The 27,258-nt window shown below is 41.7% G+C and overlaps 2 protein-coding genes and 1 pseudogene across 7 annotated transcripts in view; 2 read left to right on the top strand and 1 right to left on the bottom strand.

Annotated features, from left to right (window-relative positions):
• The window catches only part of LOC131919653 (disks large homolog 5-like), a 146,823-nt gene that overhangs the window by 73,643 nt on the left and 45,922 nt on the right, over positions 1 to 27,258 (top strand). Inside the window, exon 1 of one of the 4 annotated variants that reach the window (XM_059274035.1) lies at positions 20,119 to 20,449. The exons of 2 other annotated variants lie outside the window; for them this stretch is intronic. In XM_059274035.1, the coding sequence (XP_059130018.1) occupies positions 20,323 to 20,449 (127 nt within the window). In that variant the 5' untranslated portion in view covers positions 20,119 to 20,322. Of the gene's footprint in view, positions 1 to 20,118; positions 20,450 to 27,258 lie in introns of those variants that run through there. One more of the 4 variants, XM_059274034.1, reaches the window with a different exon arrangement.
• Positions 1 to 27,258, bottom strand: part of LOC131919658 (disks large homolog 5-like) — a 76,541-nt gene that overhangs the window by 4,357 nt on the left and 44,926 nt on the right. For all 3 annotated transcript variants that reach the window (XM_059274061.1, XM_059274062.1, XM_059274060.1), the window contains exons 2-4: positions 6,566 to 6,653; positions 2,087 to 2,246; positions 751 to 894 (exon numbers count right to left, since the gene is read on the bottom strand). In XM_059274061.1, the coding sequence (XP_059130044.1) occupies positions 751 to 894; positions 2,087 to 2,154 (212 nt within the window). In that variant the 5' untranslated portion in view covers positions 2,155 to 2,246; positions 6,566 to 6,653. The remainder of the gene's footprint in view (positions 1 to 750; positions 895 to 2,086; positions 2,247 to 6,565; positions 6,654 to 27,258) is intronic.
• On the top strand, positions 11,600 to 14,660 carry LOC131919646 (olfactory receptor 2L13-like; annotated as a pseudogene).

Here is a 27,258-nt window from a genome sequence, read left to right on the forward strand (position 1 = left end):
AGATGTAAACAAGAACCTTCAACAGTAATGACAGTGGCACTCAAGGCCAAAAGCAGAGAACAGTTATTTCCTGCAAGAATCAAACTATTTCTGAAACACCCCCCCAAATAACAGAAATTCGTGCACTTCCATAAACAAGAGGAGTACTCCACCTGTCCTAATCAGTCCACTGTCATGAGGAAACACCAGCAGGTAATGTGCAAGTACACTTGGGGAAGTAGGAGACCCAAAGGGTGCATAGATCCCATAGCAGTCAGCTCCTGCCTGACACCCCTCTCGTGAGGCCAATTGATCTGCTAACCAGTGGTTCTCAGTATGTGGGTTGTGAACCCTTTGGGATCTAAGGAGCCTTTCACAAAGGACACATATTAGATGGCCTATGTAGACATTTACATTAAAATTATTAACAGTGGCAAAATAAACTTAAGACAATGCTACAAAATAATTTTATGGTTTGGGGTCATCAAAACAATGAAGCAATGTTTTAAAGTATCACAGCATTACGAAGGTTAATAACCACTGATCTGGAGGCTACTGAATGACAATATGGTGCTTGGAAGAGCTAATAGTCTCTTTAAACCTTAGCAAAAGTGAGTAAAGGGGCATAAGTCCAAAGGCTGCTTGCTAATGCTGCTGGCTAAGAAGCAGAAAAACTAGAAGCACATCTACAGACCCTGCAGTTCAGAGACAAAGAAACTCAGAGTTGCCCATTGTACAACAGTTGGGGTCCCTGCCAAGATAAGCACTTACCAAAGGAAGACTTTCTCTTTGGTCAGCTCACTGAGCTTCTGTGACACCTCCAAATTCTCATTCTCAAACTTCTGCAGGTGTGACATGACCTGCTGATGTTCCATCTTGAGCTTTTCCCAGAAAGGATTTGGCCTGTGGTAGGGCCTGGACCCAGAAGCAAAGAATTCCATGAATACAGGCCTCAAGGATCACATGAATTCAGTGTGTGTTCTAATACTGGAATTAATAAGATGCCACATAATGGCTCCTATGTACTGGGACCTCTGTCTCCTTATTGCACTTGCTCTTCTGTTCCCAGGCCAGTAGAGACATGGTGTTAAGAGGGATGCAGCTGGGACTGAATATGCTCCCCCAGGAGTACTGTACAGCTTGCTATGGAGTTCCCACAAGTCTATCACAGGTCTGGGCCCACCAGAAACTGTGATGTTTCTGCTGTCTTCAAATAAGAGATACTCCTTCCAGGGTGCTTATATTGACATAGCGGCTAAAATCACATCATGAGCATTTCAGAGGATGGGACTCAATATTATGACAGCTTCATAAATTCCCCCAGGGCATTCCCAGTTGACACCAAGGTGAACACACTGCAAAGGGCTATGCTGCTCAAAATGGGGCTCCCAGTACACCATGTAGACAACACCTTGATACTGAGACAAGCAACACTTCATGCACAACCATAGACCCTTGATTGCAGGGTGAAGAGGGACACATGTGCACAAACACATAGATACAGAAAGATGGAGGAGAGAGGGAGAGAGGGACAGGGAGAGAGAGAGAGAGAGAGAGAGAGAGAGAGAGAGAGAGAGAGAGAGAGAGAGACTGAAAGAGGGAAAGGTGATAAAATGCTCTCATTGAGATGACAAATTAATGCATGCAATTGTGTCATCTTAGAGAGGACCAAGAGCAGCAGACATCAGCACCAGGCCTTGCTGCCACATATTAAGATGTGGTACAAAAACTCTCCAGCTCCTACTAGAAGCATCCAGCACACAATGTCTTGCCAGCAAGTAAAAAACAAAAATTTGTAGCATTCTCACACTAGCCACCACTTGACAGGATCTCTCCAAATGCATGCTGGGAATTCACACACTACTGCTTCAATTCCTGAGTGATTCAGGCCACAGGCTCTGATTTTCATTTGGAGGAAGCAGAACAGTCTAATGTCCCCATCTCACTCCTGCCCATGTGTCAGGTTTTGCTTCAGAGAAGCATTTAGAGAAATGGTGTTGGGCAAAGGGACACCCAACCTCCCAGAAGCCCATTTCTTAGACAAAATAAACTAAGGGTGAAATTGTGGAACTGAGACAGTCACTATGGATTTTGAAACAGTAAATACTTGTTGTCCAAGGATCCTTCGGTTACTAAGATGAGGCGATCTCTCAGATCATTCCGTTGGGCGGTCATCTCCCGGAGCTGAGTGGTCAGGCTCTCCACCTTCTGCTTCACTTGCTTCTTTGTGAGGCTGGTTGGAGTAGGTGGTGGCTCCTTGGAGGCCCCTGTGGGTAGATGAATGAACACAAGTGAACATGCATTGTGACAAGTCATAGAGAATGAACAGGTCACCCTGAGACCTGAGAAGGTGTCTGAGAAAGGATGTAAGCAAGCAATTCAGTGACACCCCAAAGAATTTTGCCCTGGACTGAGATGCCCCCGCTGGGCATCTTAGGTCTCCTATCTCTGTGACAGGAGATAGGTGTCTCAGCAAGCTGATTTCCTCTGTTCCTTTAGCACATGTTTTAGGTAACTAAGGAGAGAGCCTCCTCAGGCTTATTAACAGCTCTGGACTCTGTATTCAACTTGGCTGCAGTGTTCACTAGTCTGTGGCTTTCAAATGCAAGTAAAATTGACACAGTCCACAAACACTCAGGTCACTAAAGATGCAAAAATATCCTGACAGGTCACTCTAAGCACATGGCAAAAATGGAGAAGCCACACAGGACCAAATATGGTCACCATCCTCACCAAGATGCCTCAGTGACAAAGGAGGGTACATAGAGCTGGTGGGATGTAAATAAATGAAGACACTGAGGTTGAAGTACATTGATGACCTGCTTTTTGCTGGGCACAGTTCACTTGAACTTCCTACCCTAACGCTGGCCTTTTTGTCCCCTCTCAACCCCTACCCTCCTGTAGGATTGAAAGGCAAGAGCTCCCAGCACAACAGCTTTGGCCTTACTCGCTCCTGATTTCTGGGACAGACAAATTACTCTTCTGGAATCCTTGAATTTCATGAGCCATGACAAGCAGGGAAGTCCAGTTGGTTCCCAGAAACTCCTGCCTCCTGTGTCCCATTACTGGAAGATTCAGCTCAAGCCCAGGTCCTGCAGGGACATCCCAATTTCCTGCCCACAACTTACTGTACCATCTTCTGGACCATTTCTTTCTTGACGGTTCACATTGGAATGGCTGAAGGCCAGCTTGTGTCTGCCTCTCTCTGGTTTCTCTTCCCTCTCCTTTCTCTCGACCGAACAGAGTCCTGAGTCTTCTCAACATGTTGATGGCTGAACTGTAAGGGCACTGAACCAACTGTCCAAAGGCAGTTGGTGTTGCTACCACACAGGTGACATCAGATAACATTCTAAAGTCTCCAGGATACAATAGAATGTCCAGGCATGAGACACCCCTGATGTCATGGGGAACTGACATTGCCTCCCTGCTAACCAGATCTCCTCATCACTCTTCAGAAGTCAGGTTTCCCATTCTAGGAATCTCTCCTGGGACTCAAGAGAAATGCTTCAGTACCCTTTTGTTCCATAGCCAGAGGTTACTCTCTGATTTTTTGGAAAATTTTCAGTACTTCCATGTGGGAATGAAAGTGAGTGTTCATTTCCTATTAAAGTATATGTCTAGAAGGTATCAGTATTATAGACATTGAAATGAGGTATGATTCTCCACAAGTACCTGCATCTCCTTATAATCAAGAAATAATAGACTTAATGATAATGGAAAGGACATTTTTAACAACCTTCCTGGTATGGAGCCTACAGAAATTACTGCCAGTAGAGAATATGCAGCTTAGTTGATTTAAATTGATGACCATGGCAGATTGCATTAGCATGTTACATGGGATCTATAGATAATCACTACCCAGTACATCAGCTTTTAAGAGTTTCTGAAAATGCTCAATGGGTATGACCCAAAATTACATCTAAAAATCCTGTAGAGTTTGCTCTTAGTGATTTTACAGATTGTTCTTCAAAAAGACAAGGACCATATATTTTATACACAAATTCTTCACGCTCCTCAAAATGGTTAGTACCTTCCCCTGACTGTACAGCTCAACAGTCAAAACTTACTATATTCCATTAGTTTTTATTAGACATTGCTCAGTAATAGGTTACTTTTAACTCACTTCATGTATATATTTGTACATGAAGGATAGAATTATACTAAAAATGGAAACTGGCCAACACTGATAGAAAAGAATTGTTACAAAAGTATTTTAAATTTTAAAAAAATGCAATGAAGAGATGAAAATCTCTAAGCTCTATCTACTTTGTACTCTAACACATTTTATCTCTACATTTCTTTGCTTTCTAATCTCAAAAAATAATATCTTATGATGTAATTTCTTTAACTTTGGATGTGTAAATTCCTGGGGCATGGTTAAAATTTGTAAAATGCATAACAAAAATTAGCTGAAAACTTGTAACAAAAGGTTATCACTTTTAAAATCTATATATAAGCAGCATGTATAAAAGTTATTATTCCTACTGTCCCCTTTGGTTATTATTGTATCTCCTTTGTAGACTAAATAGGCAATCACTGCTCCTCAAAATATTTTGGAGAAAGGTAGAATTTAATATCATGAGATATCCCTAAGGAGATATAGGTCTACTCAGGATAGAAGAACCTGACTCAAAACATGTATGTCTAACCACTTATGTATTTGCAAACTGTTCAACATCAGGATTCTGGAAAATTTAAATAAGAATCAAATATGTGATTGATAAATTTGGTATGTTTGATAAATAAGGCTCTTAAATACCTAAGGTCTATTTATGAGAGCAGAATGCACTTGAAAATAATATATCTAGTCTCTTTGTCTTTACAAACTTTGTTAATCTTTAGCTCATTGCATAAACTGAGTCATACAAACTGTGATATTCTCTAATGGCATACCCTGAAAGAGTAAAAAATAAAATAAAGTTCAATTCTGTGGACTGTATTTATTTAAGTTTTATATTTGAGGCTAACGGATCTTAAGTTAAATCTTCAATCCAAATTTTTAAAACTCAAACTCAACTGGGATAAAATTGTAAATCCTAATCATAAACAAAAGCTTCCTTGTAAACTGTTAAACACAGTTAGGTCATACAAGTTAATGATAATCACCTCGTAAATAATAAAATTCTTTAAAGTGTTCTAAAACTATGCTTGTAGTCATAGTAATTACAAATCTATTTCATTTTACAGGGAAAAGCTTCAGTTAGAATGCTGTTCATATTTTCAAGATTAGGCCAAAAGCAATGATTAAAAATGAAGTTTGTTTATACAGACCGTTTACTTTGCTGACAGACTTTAGGCTGAGAGAAATAAACCCTCATAGTATGTTTCAGTGGAACTTCTCACTATTCCTTTATTTCAGGGAACTTGCTGTGCAATCAGGTAAATAAAAAAATAATAAATTCAATTCTATTAAAACATGGCAGTAATAGTGAACTGCTTGATCATTTGTCACAGAGAACACAGAACAAAGAGCTTGCTCAGGAGAAAAGCTAGAAGCAGCCTTGACTCAGGTTGCTGGCAGGAGGCTTAACAAAAGGCTTGGTGCCATGAATTGTCTGTTACTGAGACTGTAAGAGCTTTCCCTGCTTATGCCTGGTCCAGTAATGAATGCATCCAATGTGTACAGTGCTAGTAAAAAGAAATTTGGTCTTGTCTTTAACATGGAAACATTTTCCTCTTATGTCTTTCAGAAATTGAAAGCCAAAACACCACCCATATTTCTTGTATTTGTGATTACTAAACCTTAATTCTTTAAATTTATATTTTTGTATATCATAAGAACTTAAAACAACGTAAACAGGTTTAGCCAGGTTTAAACATAAGAGTGAATTTTTTAAAAGAGTTTTAAAAATATTTCTACTAATAATAATAATAACCTATAATTGGAAGCACTATGATGTTGTTTTGCCATGCTAAGGTTTGTAAGCATTTATAACCAATCCAAGGAATGGTTACTGGAATATAAAGAGAGGTGTCAAATATGGCCTCTATGATCTGTAAAAATACCATTACAGCAAAATATTAGCAGATACTAATCAAGAGACAGATGAAATGATCAATACCCAAGCAAGGGACCATGACTGGTAGAGTGCACTACTTTATTAAATCTGACTACTACTCACAGTCATGAACACTATACTAGACCTACTTTGGGAAGCCTATATCAAAGGATTTTGCAGAGCTCTCACCGAGGCTAATTCATTTCAGAAGACACCAGGTAAACATTCCATCATTGAGATTTTAAGAAAAAATTGTAAGAAAACTTTTCCTGATAGAAGGAGCCCTAACTCTTCCTGTCTGGACCTGAGAAAACATTCTGCTCAGCGGGGATCTGACTTCTTGCACATGTTACCTTGTTCACTGGAGTAATAACCCTGCTCCTCTGACCAGCACTATCATCTTTGTCTACACAGGGGACAACATCACCTCAATACAGGATTTGGGAAGGCTCTGATCAGTCTGGAGGAGGCAGGAAGTTCCTGAACACCCTGGATATCTACAGTTGCTGGTCTATAACCAGGAACAGTGATTTTTCATTTGATGTCTTTCTTCCACAAGACTTAGTAACAGGTCAAACGGTTTTTACCTGGGAAGCACCATGGTGTATCTTTAGTTCTTCTAGTATCAGGTCTCTTGAATACCTGGGTGAATCACTAGGGGCTTACAGAAAATGGCTATAAAGCAAGCAAGAGAAATAGAAATCAGAGTTATTTGGGTTTGTAGGAAAGACACCAAATGGCTGAAATGTCTACTGAGGGTGTTCAATGTTCCTAGCTTATTTACAATTTTCTCTTTCATGTTACTTATAACCATGAAGCATAACAATGATGCTGGGGCAGTGTGAGTATTAGTTTTTTATTACTCATATAATTACTCAAACTAGAATCACCTGGGAAGAGAGAGCCTCAATGAGGAATTCTTTAGATTAAGTTGGCTTTGAGCACATCTGTTGGAGATTTATAGATTGTTAATCAGATGGAGATCTCACCCTAAAGTGTGCAGAACCACTTCATCGCTGGGACCTGAACGGTGTCACAGTGAAGAAGCTGGAGCATATGCAGAGACAAGCAGGCAGCATGGCTGCATTTCCATCTCTCCGCTCTTGACAGTGGATGTGATGTGACTGAGTTCCTGCCTTCATATCCCCCAAATGGACTATTACCTGGACCTGTGGGCTAAAATCAATTCTTGTCCTGCTGTGCTTGGGAAATTAATATAAAGAAGATGCTAAGAAACCACTATGTGACACAGGGGTTTGCACAAGTCTGGGAGATGTGAAAGTAATTCATGACATGCTCAACAGCAGCGTATCTGACCAAAAGCAGGAGATCCTGTTTTTTCCTGAACCCAACATATGTTTCCCTATCACAGATTTATAAAGAGACACCCATTGACTCAAACAGCATCACCTTGTCAACCAAAGGCTCTGGGTAGTGTCTTGCCCTCTCAAGTGCTGTTCTAAATTTTGTTTTGTTTTGTTTTGTTTTTCTGAGACAGGGTTTCTCTGTGTAGTTTTGTGCTTTTCCTGGAACTTGCTTTGGAGATCAGGCTGGCCTCAAACTCACAGAGATCAGCCTGCCTGTACCTCCCAAGTACTGGGATTAAAGGTATGTGCCATAACCGCCCGGCCTAAATTCTTTTCAGCTATAAAACAATGCAACATTAATTTCAATATAATGTATTGTTCTATGGGTTTCCTGACTATTAAAATTTGGGGATTTGGGGAAATGGATCTGAAATCACAGTCCTAGAGATGAATCTCAACCTTATTCTATGTCCTTCTTTGGAGGTCAGGAGAAGCTCCTTAAAGGCCAGATCAGGGAAGTACCTCAGCTGCCAGGTATGCCGAGTGTTAGTAATGAGTGGCAATGTGTCCACTAATTACCTTAGGCCAGAGATTAACCCTAGGTCTGATGCACACACATGCCTGTGAAGAACTCTTGGTTGCCCTCTAATTCTGTGCTTCTTCAGCAAGATTTCTGGAAACAGATCTTTGACAAACTTCCTTTTTCAGAAATAAATAGAACTACTTATAAGGGAAAAGTCATTTTGATTTTGTCCTTCTTCTAGAACATGTGACAGCCCCTTCTGAGCAAATTCAAAGGGCTATAGAAGGAGGCTAAGGTCTCGGCCCAGGAACCAATAACCACAGATACAGGGACAGAGTGCAGGTCTGAGGAACAGAGTGCAAAAGCCAGAAGTTCAGGGAGGAGACAGCAGGGACACTCATGAAATGCTCTGTTATGTGGTTGCCATTTTAGCCTCTCTGTATGTGAATTTCTTCCACCTAAAGAAAGGAGGGTGGAAATGGACCATGGAGATAGGTGCTGCAACCAGGAACAACTTGTAAAATAACGTCTTTCATCATTGGGACTTTTAATGGACACAGAAACAGGTCTTCTTAAACTATAGTCCACAAATTGCTAAAGGATTTTGTTTTTGTTTTGTTTTTTGTTTTTGCTTTTTATTCTTTTTTCCAGCTCCCTGCATTCTCTTTCCTTTACCAGCTTATGCCTTTTGCTTTTGTTATGTGGATTAATTCACACTTAGCAAGGCAGGACCCACAGAAGACTCACTCACATGCTCTTTCAATGGTTGCCTGTATTAAATATGCAACACACGATAATTCAAATCTTGGCATTAAATCCTTCTTGAGCAATTTAACCACAGCAGCCATAGTTTACTATTTTGTTAGAATATAAATAATAGATAGAGAACATACAAATAATGGCATTTCGACGTGATAAGGTAAAGTTCCTGCAAGGACACACACCATGAGTGAGAGCTCTCCTCCTTCCTCTGCTCTATGCCTTCCACTCTCAGCTCAGTCAGGACAAGCCTATCATCAGGAACAAACTCCCAGAAGAATCCCTCACTGAATAACACTCATGAATCAGGCACTTCCACATCAAGAACACAGTTCCAAAGGACAGCACTCACAGGAATCGGTCACCATCTCTCTTCCAGTGGGAACTCAGCCCTCAGGGAAGAAACTGAGCCTCACCAACCATTATAAGATTTTCATATGCTACCATGTAACTTCCTAAACTCGGCCATTACTTTCTAAAGCAAAATGGGTATGGCATTGTGCAAAATTCACAGGTAATTTGGACCAGAAAGGATACTGACCTCCAGGAAGCAGGATGGAATAAAGCACAGAGAGAACAGACACTCGTGATACTTAAATGGATAGGCAGGATCAAAACGTAGGCTTTCTACCCTTAGTGTAGAATCTCTTCTTACTGATTTCAACTTCTGGTGAGGAGTTTAAAAAGAGGATGAACCACACCTTTCCAAAGTGTTCTGCCACCTCCACTGACACAGGACATCATATCCCACTGAGGACAACCAGGACAGGGAAGGAAAGGCTTCTGATATTGTTGCTTGAGAGAATCAGAACAGAGGCAGTAGGTATAAATTCATGTCCAGCCACAGGTCCCTTCCCTGAGGGCTAATAGAGAAGGTGTCATCCTGGACATTCAGGTAGAGTAGTGGCCACTACCAGATCCTAGACACACTGAGTGAGCTGCAGAGAGAAGAGGTGGGTGGCAGTCCAGGGGAGGCCCAAGGAACTACTACTCACCCATGCCTTCAGTGTGCTGTGGCAGTTCGAAGATGCCCTTCAGGCAGAGAATGGGCAGCAGTTGAGGCTGTATCTGCTTCAGTGAAGTAAGCAAGTCCTGGAATTCATCCTGCCTCTTAGGAGGGTGCACCTGGAGCAGCAGCTACTCATTGGTGTCCCCAGCCTCCTGCTGCCACTTGCCTGGGCTCAGAGTGACCACTGCCTTGAAGCATGGCCTCCACCTTGGTCATGACCTGGGCCAGGGTCTGAGGCAAAATGCCTAGCAGTTCCTGGTCCTGAGTCTCTATACTGTCTGACCAACCTGCCTCACCTTGTCCGGCTCTGTGGGATAGCACCAGGGCTATCAGAGACCTTGGTGCTGTGGGCTGAAATGGGTGGCTTCTTAGGGTACTGATAGGCCCCAGACAACAGGGGCCATGGGCTGGAGTCTATGGGCCTGGGTCTCCAGAATTCCAGTGGTGCTCATCACGTACACCCTGGGATCCCAGGCACAGCCAAGATGACTGAAAAGGAAGGAAGATTGGAAGAGGAGGAGGAGGTGGAGAAGACAGAAGGGACCCTGGTGGGGATGGTAGCCAGGTGGGCCTTAATGAGCAAAATCTTATTTAAAAACATACGTTAATGTATAATATAGAGCAGCAACAGTAGAATGATGTTTAGAATGATTTAATTTGAGTATAAGATGCAAGGGTCATCTCCTTATTTTCTTGGCTGCCTATAGTGGGTGAGGTTTAAACTCTGTTCATCCCAAATGTCAGCCTTCTCACTGGTTGAATTGGCACAGCTCTAACTATCACTATTCCCAGAACACTGTCCAAATTAGGCAGGATTCTGTGTTAGACCTGTACTTGACCAACACAGCTCTCCCTTACCACACACAGCAATAACTTCATATATTGTCTTGTTGGAGAAAATGAAGTCTCTTCAATGATCTATCTTGAATTGTTGTCATGGTGTTTTTTATTGTGACAATAGGAACTCCTTGACAACAGATTTCCCATTTCCACAATAGCTTTTACTATATTTACTATTTATACTTATTATGCTAGTAACAATTAAATGACTTTTTGTGGGGTGTTTTTTGTTCTACTTATTCATTGTTAATACTATCATAAATACTGACAAAAGAGGAAATACTGATAACTACGAAGTTGGTACTTCCCTTTTGCATGGAAACTTGTCATTATGAAGGCTTTAAAAGATTGTCAGAGTTTTTGGCCAAACACCCTAAGTGTCATGATAGAATTCTCATCCAGTGACTGGTGGAAGCAGATGCAGAGATCCACAGCCAAGCCCCAGGTGGAGAACCAGGAGTCCAACAGGCAAGAGAGAGGAGGGAATGTATGAGCAAGAGATATCAAGACCATGATGGAAAAAGCACAGGGACAAATAGCCCAACCAGCGGAAACACATGAACTGTGAACCAATAGCTGAGAAGCCCCCATGGAACTGGACCAGGCCCTCTGAATAAGTGAGACAGTTGATGAGCTTGAACTGTTTAGGTGGCCCCCAGGCAGTGGGACCAGGACCTGTCCTTAGTGCATGGGCTGGCTTTTTGGAACCTGGGGCCTAATCTGAGACACTTTGTTCAGCCTTGGTGCAGGGAGGTGGGGCCTGGACCTGCCTCAACTGAATCTACCAGGCTGGGCTGACTCCCCAGGGGAGAACTTGCCTTGGAGGAGGTGGTAATAGGGGGTGGATTGGTTTGGGGGAAACCTGGGGGTTAGGAGAAGGGAGGACAGGGGAATTTGTGGCTGATATGTAAAATTAAATTAATTATAAAATAAAAAGATTTGTAAAAAATAAAATAAAATGACCATACAGGTATCTCTGAACTGAGAACTTGGCCAGAGGCAAGGGGGAAGAAACATTTAGTTCAGATTTCAAAATAAATTCAACAGAAGGATGGTGCTGGTTGTAAGAACAATTCAGTGCAAGCATTCATTCCAAGCCAGTTCCTCTTTATTCTCCTGTTCTACTTTCTATAAGTGCATTTTACTTTCAGGTCACTTGTGAAGAAAGAGAAAGCAATACATTTTCATGGAGAAATGGATTCAGAGCTCACGTGATTTCATTTTGTTAGGATTCTTACCACAAAATCACACAGGCCTACTGCTTTTGCTGCTCATCATCTCCATATTCTCTGTGGCCTTGCTTGGCAACTCAGCAATGATCCACCTCATTCGTGTGGATCCCAAACTCCACACCCCCATGTACTTTCTGCTCAGTCAGCTCTCTCTTTCATGGACCTGATGCATATCTCTACCACTCTTCCCGAGCTGGCATTCAACTTCCTCTCTGGCCAGAAAAGCATTACCTTACTGGGCTGTAGAGTGCAATCCTTTTTCTTTCTGAACATGGCAGGTTCTGAGGGCTTGTTCCTGGCCTCCATGGCCTATGACCATTTCGTGGCCATCTGCCACCCTCTTCATTATCTTATTTCCATGAACAAAATGATGTGTCTGGAGACGATCATAGGATCTTGGACACTGGGCTCCATTAACTCCTTATCACACACAGTCTATCTCCTTCACATTCCTTACTGCCATTCTAGGTCCATTAACCATTTCTTCTGGGATGTCCTTGCCATGTTGCCCCTGGCCTGTATGGACACTTGGGTTTATGAGTACATGGTATTTGTGAGTACAAGCCTGTTTCTTCTACTTCCTTTCCTTGGCATCACAGCTTCCTGTGGATGGATCCTTTTTGCTGTCTTCCACATGTGCTCAAAAGAGGGAAAGAAAAAGGCCTTCACTACATGTTCAACTCACTTAACTGTGGTGACATTTTACTATGCACCTTTTGTCTACACTTACCTTCATCCCAGGAGTCTCCATTCCCCCACAGAAGATAGATTCTGGCTGTCTTCTACACTATCCTCACCCCTATGCTCAACCCCATCATCTACAGCCTGAGGAATAAGGAGGTCCTGGAGGCCATGACAAGAGTCTCTGAGACATTCTCTTCCACAAAAACTTTATCATTTCCTCTCTACTCATATTTCAGTCCCTGGAGAATGACAGAGTAGTGTTGCCTATTGGAAATGTAATGTGTCCCCCACACATGTCATACCTTTCTGTTGAGTTATTACTGGTTAAGATTAAATAGTATGTTCATTATTACATAGTATAGCAATTATTCACATGTTTAAATCACAACATTATAGTCAATTATATCAATAACAGAAATTTGGCAATTACTATTCTAACATAATATGACACATTATACCTTATGAATGTATAAATATTACTGTAAAATGATATTGTATGCTGATATTGACTTGTTTCTACAAATTAACATAATTAATTGCTTTGATTATATGTTTTGCTTTCATTCTTTTCATTATTAAAAGTTTATGTATGGGCTGGAGAGATGGCTCAGAGGTTAAGAGCACTGGCGGTTCTTCCAGAGGTCCTGAGTTCAATTCCCAGCAATCACATGGTGGCTCACAACCATCTACAATGAAATCTGGTGCCCTCTTCTGCCCTGCAGACAGAACACTCACTGTATACTAAATAAATAAATCTTTAAAAAAAATTTCCCTTAAAAAAAAGTTTATGTATATTGAATATTTAAAAAATATTGTCAGAGTTTTTAATGATTATGATTTGTAAAAAACATTCTAAGAATTGATCTATATCAAACTTTTAAAGTGACAATTAGTCTAATTTTTAATTTAGCACTTGGTGTAAACTTCATTTTCTCATTCAATAAATAGACGGTGAGTAGTCACTTACTGCATGCTAGCCCATTACCTAACCAAAGAGGTTACAGTGGTAAGTAGACAAACACCTACTGGAGTTGAAGGATACATAAATTACAATAAATGAGACAGTCACACAGATAGACATATAGTAGTTAGAGGACAAAAATCAAATTTTCTGGACTGTAGGGGAAGATGGAAGGATCTTAAGTGAGTAGGACCAAGTGGGAGAAGCTGAGAGCATGGCATATAAGGAAAATGAAAGGAAATATAAGAAAAGCCTTGTTCAGCCTTGCTGCATGAGGGAGGGGCTGAGTAGTGCCTGAACTGAATGTGCCAGGCTCTGCTTACTCCCCATGGGAGGAGTCCTTACACTTTTGGAGGAGGGAATGGGGAGGGTGGGTCGAGGAGAACCTGGGGGAGAAGCAGAAGGAGGGATGAGACAGGGATCTATGGTTGGCATGTAAAAGGAATAAAAAAAATGTCTTTAGAAAAAGACTTAAAAAAAAAGAAAAGAAAAGCCAGACAAAAAAGATTCAAGAACAGGAAGATGCTGGAGTGTTCAGTCTCACTTGCCTGCAGGGACAGGGACAGAAAAATCCAAGTTCAAGTCAGAGATGAAACAGGAGCCAGATCTATCTGTGTCAGGAGACACTGGCAGGTACGTGAGTGGAACTGGAGGCAAGTGGGTTTTTGGTGAGGAACAGCAGTCTGACTTCTGTGTGGATGAATTTCTCTAACTACAGGCCAAGGCAATGGGCTTCCCTCACATTTGCCAGCTGTGATGATTGTATTTGTATAACACTGCTTTCCATGTAAGTAGAAATGGGATCCAACTAGGTAAATGATTGAGATACTGAGAAATACCTGCCTATGGCCTTGAGTATAAACCCATCACAATAAAATATGTTCATCATGAATGTTAGCCCAAAAGAGAATTTGTTTTGTAAGTCAAACATGATTATCTATTTTCAACACATGTCACAGTCTTACTTATTCTTTTCTCTTGTCTCCTTAATAACGGAATCCTAGCTGTGAGTATGCCCACTGTGTCTTTGTAGAGAGGGTTCATTTACCTTGTGCTACAGCAGCAGTAACAACAGCTGTAAACACATGCAGCAGAAGCAGCTTCAGCAGAGATTGGAGCCTCTGGAGAGGAAGCAGAAGCATGAGAAGCAGAAACAGCAGAAGCAGGAGCAACAGCAACAGATGTGGAAGTGGAAACAGAGTCAGAAGCAACAGTTGAAGTGTTTCTGTGACCAGAGTTCTCCAGTGTGACCTCTGGTTCCTGGAGTCAGTACTTATTCTCTTCTTGAGCCTTTAAGGACAATTTGAGATGTGTTATTTTTCATGAAAAGGAAATGTTACATTTTCATTCATTTTATCACTTGTCAATGCCATGGTCTTGATTTTAGTCCACAAATATCTATGTATTCCTTTCAATTTTATTATTAGAGACCACTAACATTTTTTAACCTCTGCTTCTTTTCTACTTGAGTAAAAGGCCCATGGTTTCATAAATCTCAAAAGCAGATATGACCAACTGGCTTTAAAAAAATCTACACTTTTTTAACTAACACATTCATTTCCAGCATGATGGGAAGACTATACAGAAAAGGTCAAAATATGTCCTCTCTAGTCTGCATGACCTGGTTGTTTAACAACCAGATTGAGAGAATGTGACAATGAAGGGCTTCTAGAAGGAAAGGAACCTCTCCCTTCTGCACTCCATTTACCCTTTCCCATAGCCTTTCACAATTGCCCATTGGGATCCTGGGATAGCAAGAGTGAAGGTGAACTCAAAATGCATGAACAAAGTGTGCCACCAGCTGCTGAGCTGCAAGTATGGAGTCTGCAGATGCCTTCTGGCTTCTCACTCCTTTCCCATGACTGTTACACCTGTGAGATGTAGACTAATGGCCTGCTCCAGCAATATTGTCTACTTTGAGTGGGAAACATTGTGAACAAAGCCTCAAGAATTCATTCAAAGCTCTGAAATGGTGCTACCCATCCATTTATGTCACAAAACAGTTGATAAAATTTCCACAAGGCTGACTCACATAGGTTACCCAAAAACCCATTCTACCTGCTAAATTGAAGTGGTGTGTTCTTGGGTCTTAGAGAGATCATTTGGTATTTAAGATTCCTTGAATTCAGTTCCTGACACCCAGCAGGGGGCTCATCTCTGTCTAAAACTCCAGTCCTAGGGGATCCAGTTCTTTCTTCTGTCCTCAGTGAATACTAGACTTGCACAGGGTGCACAGACATATATATATATATATACAGGGAAATCATTCACACACAAGCATGCACAACAGTAAAATCACGTGGGAGTTTTACAAACTGACTCAATGCTATTTGGTAGATGAGCAGTCTCCTCTGCCTTTACGTAATGTCTCTAGATTTCTGTCAGTCTTCAAAACTCAGTCAACATCAGAATTCAGATCCTATTTTGGCATCAAATACCACATTTGCTCATTTTATATGCTACCTAAAGTTTAAAACAAATACAAAACTTGCCTAAATAATATAGCCACAAGGAGGATGAGCTTGGCGGTGGCATTGATGAAGTAGGTCTTTCTAGCAACATGGGCAATTCCAGATCCCTAGGCAGTTGGTGCTGGCTGGACTGGGAGCCTGAAATACTGAGGTTGTGCTCCACACCAAATGTAGGCCAAAAGCTCACAGGTCTGTGGAGGCGCCCCCACCCCACAACTTCCCACAATGGTTCAGGCTTCCACTTGTCTGCTGTCTGGATGATATGGCAGCCTGGACCAGAGGGCTTGAGGTGATCTGTGGAGTGTGTAGAATAGTCTTGAGCCCCATGACCATAACTGTAAATAATGCCAAAGCCTCCCAGCACTGGTATCATTGTGGGCTGCAGCTGATCTGATCATCTTTAGTCCTTCTGACACTGGAGCCTCCATCTAACCTGGGTGTGTTTCATTTTGCTTGCTGTCTGTCTCCCAGGGAGGTGGAAGCAGTGTGAGGTTTGATTTGTTGTCTAGTGCTCATCCACAATGCTAGCACAGGACCCACTGTACAGTAAGCACTTTAAACATGCACATCAGAAGTAGGACATGGTGGCCCATGCCTTTGATCCTGCACTCAGAAGGCAGAGGCAGGTAGATGTCTGTGAGTTTGAGGCCTGTTTGTCTACTGAGTCCAGGATAGCCAGAGCCTCATAGTAAGACACAATCTCCAAAAACAAACAAACAAACAAAGAAAAAGTGGGTTTGAGAGTTGTATTAGCAGTTGGGAGCACTGGCTGCTATTGTGGAGGATGAGGATTCAGTTCCCAGCAACCATACAGAGGCTCAAACACACTCTTTCAGCCTCCTCAGGCACCAGGAACACATGTAGTTCTCACACATACCTGCAGGAAAAATACCTGTATACATAAAAAATGAAATAAACATTTAAAAGAGGGAAAAATTAAAATAAGATAAAAATGCCTTAGGAAATGGCTCAGCATGTAAAGAGTAGTAAATCAGCAGCTCTTCCAGATTCTTTTTTGAGCCAGGGATAACCTGGTGTTGAGAGATGATGACAGGTAGATAAATGGATGGATGGATGGATATGGATAGGTGGGTGGGTGGGTGGATGGATAGGTGGATTGAAGGGTTGATGGATGGATGGATAGATAGATAGATAGTAGATAGATGGATAGAAAGACAGAATTATAGGCCTATTATACTGATGAACATATAAACACAAATTCTCAATAAAATACTTGCAAATAAAGTTCAGGATTACATTAAAAAAATCATCCACTGGGGTTCAAGTTGTCTTCACCTCAAACATAGAAGGATAATTCAACATACACAAATCAACATATTTACTACACCACATAAAATGAGTAAAGGACAAAAACAATATGACCCTCTGAATATATGAAAAAAAGCCTTTGTAAAACCCAGCTTTCATCAATGATAAAAGTCCTGGAGAATCTAGGGATATAGAGGATATAATTCAACATAATAAAGTAATTGTACAACAAGCCCACATCATCATCATACTAAATAGAGAAAAACTCAGAGCTATTCCAAAAAGCAGGAAGAAGAAAAGAATGTTCACTCCTTACACTCCTATTCAATATACAACTTTAACTCTTAGCAAGAGCAATAAGACAACTGAAGGAGATTAAGGGGATACAATGGGAAAGGGAGAAGTCAAAATGTCCTTATTTGCAGATGATATGATTATAAACACATAAAACTAAAAATTTATCAGAAGTCTCTTAAGCCTGACAAATAGATTCATAAAAGTGAAAGATTGTAAAATGAACACACAAAAGTCAGTGGCCTTCCTGTATACCAATCACAAACATATTGACAAAGAAATCAGGGAAACAGTTCCACTCACAAAAGGCTTAAAAATGTATGACAAGACATTTTATATAAGCACAAGATGTGTTCTGGAGGAGTTCGAGTCCAAATTCATGTGGCTCTTCCTGACACCCACTCTCCTCAAACAGGTACAGTCTGTTATTCTTCTCTTTTCTTTAAAGAGAATCCATTTTCTATCTCTTGGACCCTTTTTCATCATAGTTACTACCAGCCATGACATAATGATTTGAATTTCAAATCTACAATTATAGAAAGAGTCCAGATTGTTTTGTATCTGGGTTTCTAGCTAATCCTCTCCTAAGACTGGTATTTCATCCTATTATAGCCAGACCAAAAAAAGGCCACTAAAAGTCATCATGACTATGAGATCTACAGATGACTCAGATGTGATTTTGATTATTGTCACTCCTTCCTTTCACTCTCTAAGTGAGCCTTTTTCTCATGAGTATTAGTGAAGAGGGAAATAAGACTGTGATAACTATTCTTGGTTGTCAACGTGACTGTATCTGGATTAACAAACAACAAAAAATAGAGGGCACACCTGTGGGAGAGGTCTGCTTATTTTGAAGTATGAAGATCTAATTCTAGTTTAGATCTTTGAGGGATGAAGTCACAGCTTTAATTCAGATCTTTAATCCAGATATAATCTGGACCACCTCTTTTGTTGGAAGGACTTGGAAGAATGAAGCTCTTACTCTTTCTCTGTAGCATGCATGAATCTTCAAAGTTCTTATTAGTAAAAACAAATCTGGGCTGGTTATTGGGGTAAATGCTGGAAGATCAGAGAACCAGAACAAGCCACAGCTACCTTGCCTCGCCATTTCCTCAGCTGATCCTGTTTCCTCAAGCTGGAAGCCTTTAAGTCCTCATCCAAATGGATCTCAGCTAAACTGATTCTTGAAATCCTAAAATCTTAACGAGCTCAAGTTCCTGGTCCTCACGCCTTATATACCTTTCTGCTTTCTGGGATTAAAAGCTCACTTCCTGGGATTAAAGGCATGAGTAACCATGCCTGACTGTTTCTAGTGTGGCCTTCAACTCACAGAGATCCAGAGGGATTTCTGCCTCTGGAATGCTAGGATTAAAGGTGTGAGTGCCACCATTTTCTAGCCTCTGTATCTAGTGGCTGTTCTGTTCTCTAACCCTAGATAAGTTTATTAGGGTGCACAATATTTTGGGGAACACAATACCACCACATTTCCCCTTTTTGCCTAAAATTAAAAAAGTTTATAACTAATACAAAAAAGACTATCCAATAATTATATACAATATATACAGTCAAGAATTACATTAACAATATCTAGTTCACCAACATTTGACAGATTCAGACAAAAAAGTCCATTAATATATATTAACAATGTCCAGTCCAGTAACATTTGATAAACTCAGACAAAAAAAATTCATTACTTATCCTATTTAAAACAAGTAGTTCCTTTTTAAAAGTGGATTCAAAAATTGACCTTTTTATCTTATCATATTCATATTCTCTCTTTTCTTTTCATAATAGATTCAGTAATCTACCTTTTTATCATTTTTATATCTTCCCCTTATTCTTTTTAGAGTAGATTCAATGATCTACCAATTTATCCTATTATTTCTTCATCCTTTTCCTCAGAGTAGATTCAATGATATACCTCATATCTATATTCTCTTTTTCTTTTTCTTTCTTTCTTTTTTTTTTAGGCTTTGAGCAGCACCGTTAAGCTGAGATTCATTCTGGATGAGGGCTGAGAGGCACCCATTCTGAGGAAACAGGATCAGCTGAGGAACTGGCAAGGTGAGGTGGCTGTGGCTTGTTCTGCTTCTCTGATCTTCCAGTGGTCACCCTCAATACCTGGCTCCAGATTTGTTTTTACTAATAAGACCTTTTAAGATTCATACTACATATCACTGCTTGCTCTTAACTTGTTAGCAAAACCATTCCTTGACTGGCATTAAAGCCTGCTTCTTTAAGATTCCAGCATATAATGCAGACAAACTGACTCATCCAGTCTTGAGGAGTGGGCATCTACTGGATTATTGGGCTTTCCATTCACAGCCAGATATTGTTCTATTAGATAGAGCACTGCCTGTAAGCCATTCTAACAAATACCCTTTCCATAGAGAATCATTGTATTACTTCTAGAGAATGCTTGTTAAGACACCAGGCTTGTAGAGAGGACATGCTAGAGCAGTTAGGGTCTCATAACAGTCTCAGCTCACTTACAAATTCCCAATAGTCACCTAAACTGTAGCCTTCCCCAGGTGTTCGCTCACTTCAGAGAACTCAACCCTCCTCCTCGATGATCACGACCAAATACCTTGCCATGCTTTATTTTTCATATTATTGGGTATAGATATGAGGAGGGCAAGTGACAATTTTAGGCAGTGTTTATAAAGTGAGTGTTCAACTCCCCATGGGTGAATTACTGAAAAAATTCTTATGAGGCAGAGAGAAATGTCTAGCTTTGGAAGGAGGAGGTGCTGAATGACTTCCCCTGTGTCACAGGAGAGACTCCTGGAAAGGAAACCACAGCTTCTGGTCAGTTCATGGAGAACTAATTAGTAAGGAGGCAAAGGCTTTGCCCCATGACATCAGCAGACCCTTTGCTGGGCATTCTATTGTATCCTGGACAGCTCTTGGAATCCCCAGTGATGTCACTAGTGTTGTAGCAACACTGACTGCCTTGAGGTTATTTGTTCAGTGACCACAAGCTTGGCCTCTAGACATGCTGTCTGGACGTAGAAGTCTGTTTGGCAGAGGGAATGGACAGCATGGAGAGACCAGAGTGAGGCAGAAGGAATCTGGTCCAAGGTCTCCCTGGAAAACATGGAAAAAATGGTCCTGGAAAAGAGGTAGTGAGTTTTGGAAGGGACTGGGGAGCTTTCTGGATGTGGTGGGCTTCAGCTTTCCAGGGTTAGGGCTAAAGAACTGGGAACTTCTGGGATGGAGGCACAGAGAAATTAATGAGATTTCTGTACCATGACTGGATTTCACTGCCACTGGAGTCCTTTATTTACGTGCCAGTGATAATAGGGAAAGGAGAGAACCCTAGAAAACCCTGAGGTTCTCGTACATGACATCATAGCCACTAGCAGGGCAGGAGCCCCCAAGTGCTGCTGTCTTCCAGTGACCCCTGAGGTTTCTTAATTACCAGCTGTTGATATCACACAGGTCTCCAGTTCAGCCGGAAAGCTGTTAGATTCAGTGGACCTGGACTGAGACTGTCACCTTCTTGCCAGCTGTGGGTGTCCTGGAGTGTCAGAGAGGATGACTTTGTGAACCTGGTGACTATGTTTTAGCCCTGCATGGCTTTTCCATTAACATGAGACTCTGAAGCCTAGAGCAAGGGACTTGGGCCTCCCTATGCTACCCAAGTGATTATAACAGTTGCAATTTTCTCCATGCATCTGAAAGCACATGGCTGAGGGCTCTGTAGCCAAAGTGCATCCTCTACAGTGTAAGTAAGCCTGAAGAGGTTGTCCACTGGGTCCCCTTGTGCAGGGAGACATTCTGAGACATTCACCTCCCTATAGAGAGATGGGAAACTGACATCCACAGAGGGGAGACTCAAGTTTGGGCTTTCAGAGCCTGCCTGGGCAAAGACTCATCTGTCAGTCACTTTGTGCATCTTTCAGTGTGTCAAGATTAACTGAGATGAGGTAGTGTGTAGGGCAGGTGTTGTGCTTTGATGTCTAGAATTGGGTATTACTGAGATAGCTCACCTTGTCTAGCATGACTTGTTAGTGTGATATAACATCTGAAAGGACACAGTTTTCCTCACATCACTCAATTGTTCTGGGGCCCACCAAGTACGCTTCTGAGGCCACAGTCTAGACTTCTGGTGAATTGTCAATCCAGACCAAACAGGGTGCTAGTTCTTCATTTCAGGACTATCAGTAAATTCCAAAATGTGGCTCTGGGAAAGGTCTGTGGTAAAGGACCCCTAATAACCTGTCCTCTTGTGCCCTTTGCCTACCTCTCTCATGCTCTGATGGATGTTGTAATTTAAGCTGGCTGTGTCACCTTTCCTAAGGGCATGCACATTGTCACAGGAGGCTCCAGTCAAAGCATTTGGCTTTTGTGTAGCTCTAGGGGTAGCACCACTGCGGTGACACACTACATACTATCCCCATGACTATGACACATTTGATTTTCTGTAAATGCCTTTGTATATCTGTATGGAGCCTCTCACTAGCCACTCATCTCTCCTCAAACCCCAGTGCAGGAATGGAGCCTTACACTTGTGGGAGTGTTTGCTCTTACAACTGAGGGCTCCCTGGAGAACTCTGGTTCTTAGTATCCCCAGGCAGACATGTCACAAGTTGATAACATTTTGGTATTTCATGAAGGCTAGAATGTATTCTGCTGATGATTCGGGGTAATTTTCCTCATTGTTTATGGGACTTATCTTTGTTCTGACAGGACACCCACAATCTCCCACCACATCTGCATACTGTAACAGCCTTGAGGATTCTCCACAATGTGCTTGTTTACATCTGGAGACTGATCTTTCCTCCCCACTATCCTGACCTAATACCCTAGCAACCTTTATTTCTCATATTATTAATTAGAGATCTGAAGAAGTGATGAGCCATTTCGCCAGATGTATTTGGAATAGAGACTTCTAATTCCCGTATTTGAAGTAGTAAAAATATTCTAATGAAGCAGAGAGAGAATTATCCCTGGCTTTGTAAAGACGATATACTAAAGTTCTTTCCTTATGTTTCTGGAAAGGCTCCTGAGAAGGGCAACATGGCTTTTTGTGCATTGCAGAAGAGCTAGTCAGTAGGTAGGTGAGGTCTGTGGAGATGACCCGAGTAGTCCTTTCTCTAGAAATTCTATCTTATCCTGTAGAGACCTTGATATTCTCTGTGATGTTACCAGTGTTGTGGCAACACCACATGCCTGTGGGGTATTCATTCAGTGTCCATAGACATGTTAGCAAGACTGAGCTGGCTGCTTGGGAGCGAGAATAGAGAACATGGAGTGACCAGAGGAAGGCAGAAGGAAGCTGGCCTTTGGTCTTAGTGTAAAGTCTGGAGAAAGAAATGGTTTTGGAGAAGGCATAGTGAGTCCTGAGCAGGGGATTGGGAGCTTCATGGAGGAGGTGAAGTTAAGCTGGGCCTTCCAGTATGGGGCTCAGCATCTGGGAGCTTCTGGGAAACAATGGGCCTATCCTGCTTCTCCTGGCTTCTTAAGAACAGACTGTCAGGAGCCAAGTAGCCTAACTGATTCTCATGGGAAAAAGCTGTGTACCCAATCTTCCGTTAACAGTTTCAATAGCAACCATTTTTCAACAAGACCACAATATGTACCTTTTGATCTACTCCCTGAAACATAATGGTTTGCTGTATGGTCCGTTGATCAGGCCTTGGAACAAAGAGACCTTTTCCTGAACCCTACCTTACCCTAACTTCCTCCTAGTAACTTTCCATACCCCTATCTACTTCTCCCAGCTCCTAGCATATATAAGCCTGATTCCCCTTGCAATAAACGAGACCTTGACGCAACTCAGACTGACTTTGTCTTCCTTTACGCGCCTGGTCTCCTTTCTCTCTCACCCCCATTGATCTTTCAGGAGGTGCCTCCTCGGGTCTCATCAAATAACGTGGCCCGCGGGACGGGTCAAGTGGCGCCCGAACGTGGGGCTCGAGGCACGGTGACCTACCGGACGACGGATAACAAAAGGGGCCCCGGAGAGGATTAGGGTAGAGACGCCTGGACCGCATCACTCGTGCAACACGGGAGAGTCTTGAGGTAAATGTGTCGTCCAATCGATCAATGGGAAAAAATTTATCTAAAGAGGCTGTTTTTTTTAAAGGAGATGAAAGGGAATCTTCGGGAGAGAGGACTAAGAGTTAAAAAAAAAAAAGGATTTAGTAAAGTTCTTTCAATATGTGGAGGAGAAATGTCCCTGGTTAGTGATTAATGGACCAGGAATTCACCCTTTGACTTGGAACAAGGTTGGAAAAGATATTAACAAATTAATCAGAGATGGGGAAAATGTCCCCGATGCCTTTTTTAGTTTTTATGGTGTGATTAGAGATTTTCTAAAGGAAGCAGAGGGAGATGGGCATGCTTCACATTTACTAGCCCTTGCAGAGGATTTTCTCTCAAACTCCCCCTGCCTGACACCCAAGTGTCCAGAGGTTTATTACATCTACCGGTAAGAGCGCTCTCTGTCTTGTCTGTGTCTCTCTGTCTTGTTACTTTTGTTTTGTACTTTGCAGGCTCGATTTGTACTTTGCAGGCTCTCACTGGGACAGACGTGTCCAGACAGTGAACCTGGCGGCGAAGGGAGACGTCCCAGAGCCCTAAAGCCACCTCAGAGGTGACAATTTGGTTTAGGAGCATCTTTGGGTATCTTCCCCCATGGTGGGAGGAAGTGCCACTTTGTATTTTGTCCTGGGAATTTGTCAGAGCCATTTTGTGGGTTTTTTTGTATGTTTTGTTGTGATCATTATTACTTTACTCTCTTCTTCTCTTCCAAGAAAAAAGGTGCATGTCTGACTGACAGGGATGTGGAAGCCCCTGATGTCTGTTTAATTAAGGACAGAGATCCTCCAGTCTGGATTGTTTTTGGTGTGATTGAGCCTGGAGGGTCAAAACCTCCCCCCCCCCCCAGAGCACATCAGGCTGTCACTGTTCTTGGAGCTTTGTTGGTTGTCTCGTTGGGACAAAGTTTTTTCGTGTGCCCTTGGTCTTGTGTGTAATGTGTTAATTGTTCTCATTGTTGACTTGACTGTGACGGACGCTATGGGACAGTTCCCTTCTTCTCCACTAAACCTTTGCCTAGCCCACTGAAAGGATGTGTGAGCCACAATAAAGGGAACTGGGTCCCCCACTTCCACTCCCCGACTGAACTGAGATAAACAGGTATCCCCTGCCAGGTGGGGCTTGCATACTGCAAGAGGGGCTCCCTGGCTGTGAATGAGGCCGTCGTCTCAGTGCTGATGTTCTGGTTCTTGGATTGTCTGTGTAAATGTTATTTGTTTTTGTCTACTAACCTCCCTTATTTTTCTAGAGGAAGAGGAGAGAGAGGCATAACAAAGGCCACCTCCATCCCTCCCTAGCTCTCTTGCTATCAGGACTGCAGCCAGCTGGCTGCTCTCACGAGGGTGGGGGTGCGTGCTCTCGGTACAGGCGGGCAAAGACGGGAACTTTGGACAGGACAATGGGGACTGCCTGCAATTGACAAAAACTGTGTGTACACTGAACAGAGAATCTGACTTTAGTCAGAAGAGTTAACAAAAACTTTTTTTCAGGAACACTGGCAGCCAAGGACACGCTCTATGCCCACTGCTCCCCCTCCCTCCCTTTACTGTGATAACTTTAAGGTCTCTTCTGCCGGCCAGCAGCTTCTCTTGTTAACCCTTCTCTGTCCTGGTATTGCTTAAAAAGAAATGTTAAATTACCAGTTCAAGACACTGGGAAAATTATGCTTTTGTTTCCACAGGAAAAATAAAAATTTACATGGGTTTTGGTCATTTGAGTTCAAAGGGTTACAAATACTTGCCATCATTTAAGAGACTTGGTTTCAAATTATTGCTGGTTAAGATAAAAATAATGTTTTTATAAAAAATGACTTGAGATATATATATATAAAAATAATGAAATATGTTTCAGATTTCTTTGTCTTGCTATTCTGCTGTTACATTGAGACTCCAAAGGGTCATAGTTGTAAAAATGTCTGTCTACTCTACAGGTATGAATGAAAAATGTGTGGCCACATGTATGTTTGGTTTTGAATGTCTGAGTTTGCATGTCCTTTGTGTTAAGGAATACAAGTTAATACTAGTCATGTGGCTATTCAGATACTAGTTTAAAGCATAAACTGTTCTATTTAAACAAAAAAAAACTGAGAGGTATATTTAACTAATATATCTATAAGAGAACAAATTGGCCTGGTTATTGTTACCAAATTTAGAGATATTTTTAAGATTGGGCCTAGATTTGTTTGGCTCAGATACATTTAATAGATAATGGTCCTCAAACCTGTCAAAGATCTGATGAATATGGCATTTACATTATTTGATGAAAAACTTACTATAGCAAACAGAGACTCCAAGCTCCCCAGCTCCTAGCAATGACTCCCAAGGAATGGCCAATTCCCCTATGCTATGTCAAAAGTATGTAGCTCAGTCTATCGATCCAGTGAGGGTCTAATACCCCGAAGTTTATATTATATATTATATGGATGATTTGTTAATAGCAGGAAAATCTGAAGAAAAAACACAAAATGTAGCTCAAAAGATAATTATCACACTTCAGGACCGAGGATTTCATATAGCTCCAGAGAAGATACAAACCCAATACCCCTTCCTGTTTTTAGGGTTCGAGTTACACCCGGACCTCCTCTATACACAAAAAATCCAGATTAGAAAAGATACACTTCGTTGTCTCAATGATTTTCAAAAGCTTTTAGGGGATATCAATTGGCTGTGACCCTATTTAAAAATAACCAAGGGAGAGTTACGCCCCCTTGAGGATATCCTCAGAGGAGACTCTGACCCTCAATCCCCTAGATATCTTACAGTGGAGGCAGAGAGGGTGTTACAAAAGGTTGAAACGGCCATCACTCAACAACACACGGGATATTTTGACCCAACTCTCCCATTGTATTTGATCATTTTTTCTACAGATTTTGCCCCTACAGGCCTGCTTTGGCAAGAGTCCGTACCTTTACTGTGGGTACATCTTCCTGTTACTAAAAGAAAAATCCTTCCTACTTATCCTTCCCTGGTTTGCCAATCAATAATGTTAGGAATAAAAGCCTCCACTCGATACTTTGGGCACGACCCTGATATTATTGTTATGCCATATGATAAAGAGCAACTTGAATGGTTATGCACCCATAGTCCTGACTGGGCCATTCTTGTCTGCACCTATGAGGGGAAACTTGACACACATATGCCCAGTAACAAACTCCTACAATTCTTCTCCCTTACTTCTTTTGTTTTTCTTAAAAATACCCGAATGGAGCCCATCCCAGACTCCCCTGTGCTTTTCATAGATGGGTCAAGCAATGGTAAAGCTGCGTATATCCTCAATGGCCAAAAGAATGTTATGACAACCCCTTTCAAGTCAGCTCAGCTGGTGGAGCTATATGCTGCCCTTGCTGTCTTTAAAAATTTTGAAGACTGTTCCTTTAATTTGTATTCAGACAGTAGATATGTGGTAAGGGCTTTACAGGCTTTAGAAATGGTCCCAATAATCCAACCCATTACTCCCACCTTCCAAATGTTTTCTGAATTACAAAAATTAATCCGACAAAGGTCACTACCCTTTTATGTTGGCCATATTCGTGCCCACACAGGCCTACCTGGACCCCTAGCTCAGGGAAATGAACTTGCTGATTCTGCTACACGTTCTATCTTGATTTCTCACTTGGAACATGATCAGGTAGCAGCTGCTCGTGAGGCGCACCGCCTTCATCACCTCAATGCTCAAACTTTGAGACTAAGGTTCTCAATTACTAGAGAACAGGCTAGGGAAATTGTAAAAAACTATAAAAATTGCCTGATGCTCTTACCTGAACCTCATTATGGAGTAAACCCCAGAGGGCTTATTTCTGGACAACTATGGCAGATGGATGTCACCCATGTTCCTTCTTTTGGCAAATTAAAGTTTATACATGTTACTGTAGATACCTTCAGTGGAT

The sequence above is a fragment of the Peromyscus eremicus genome, chromosome 9, assembly GCF_949786415.1.
Source record: "Peromyscus eremicus chromosome 9, PerEre_H2_v1, whole genome shotgun sequence".
Taxonomy (NCBI): domain Eukaryota; kingdom Metazoa; phylum Chordata; class Mammalia; order Rodentia; family Cricetidae; genus Peromyscus; species Peromyscus eremicus.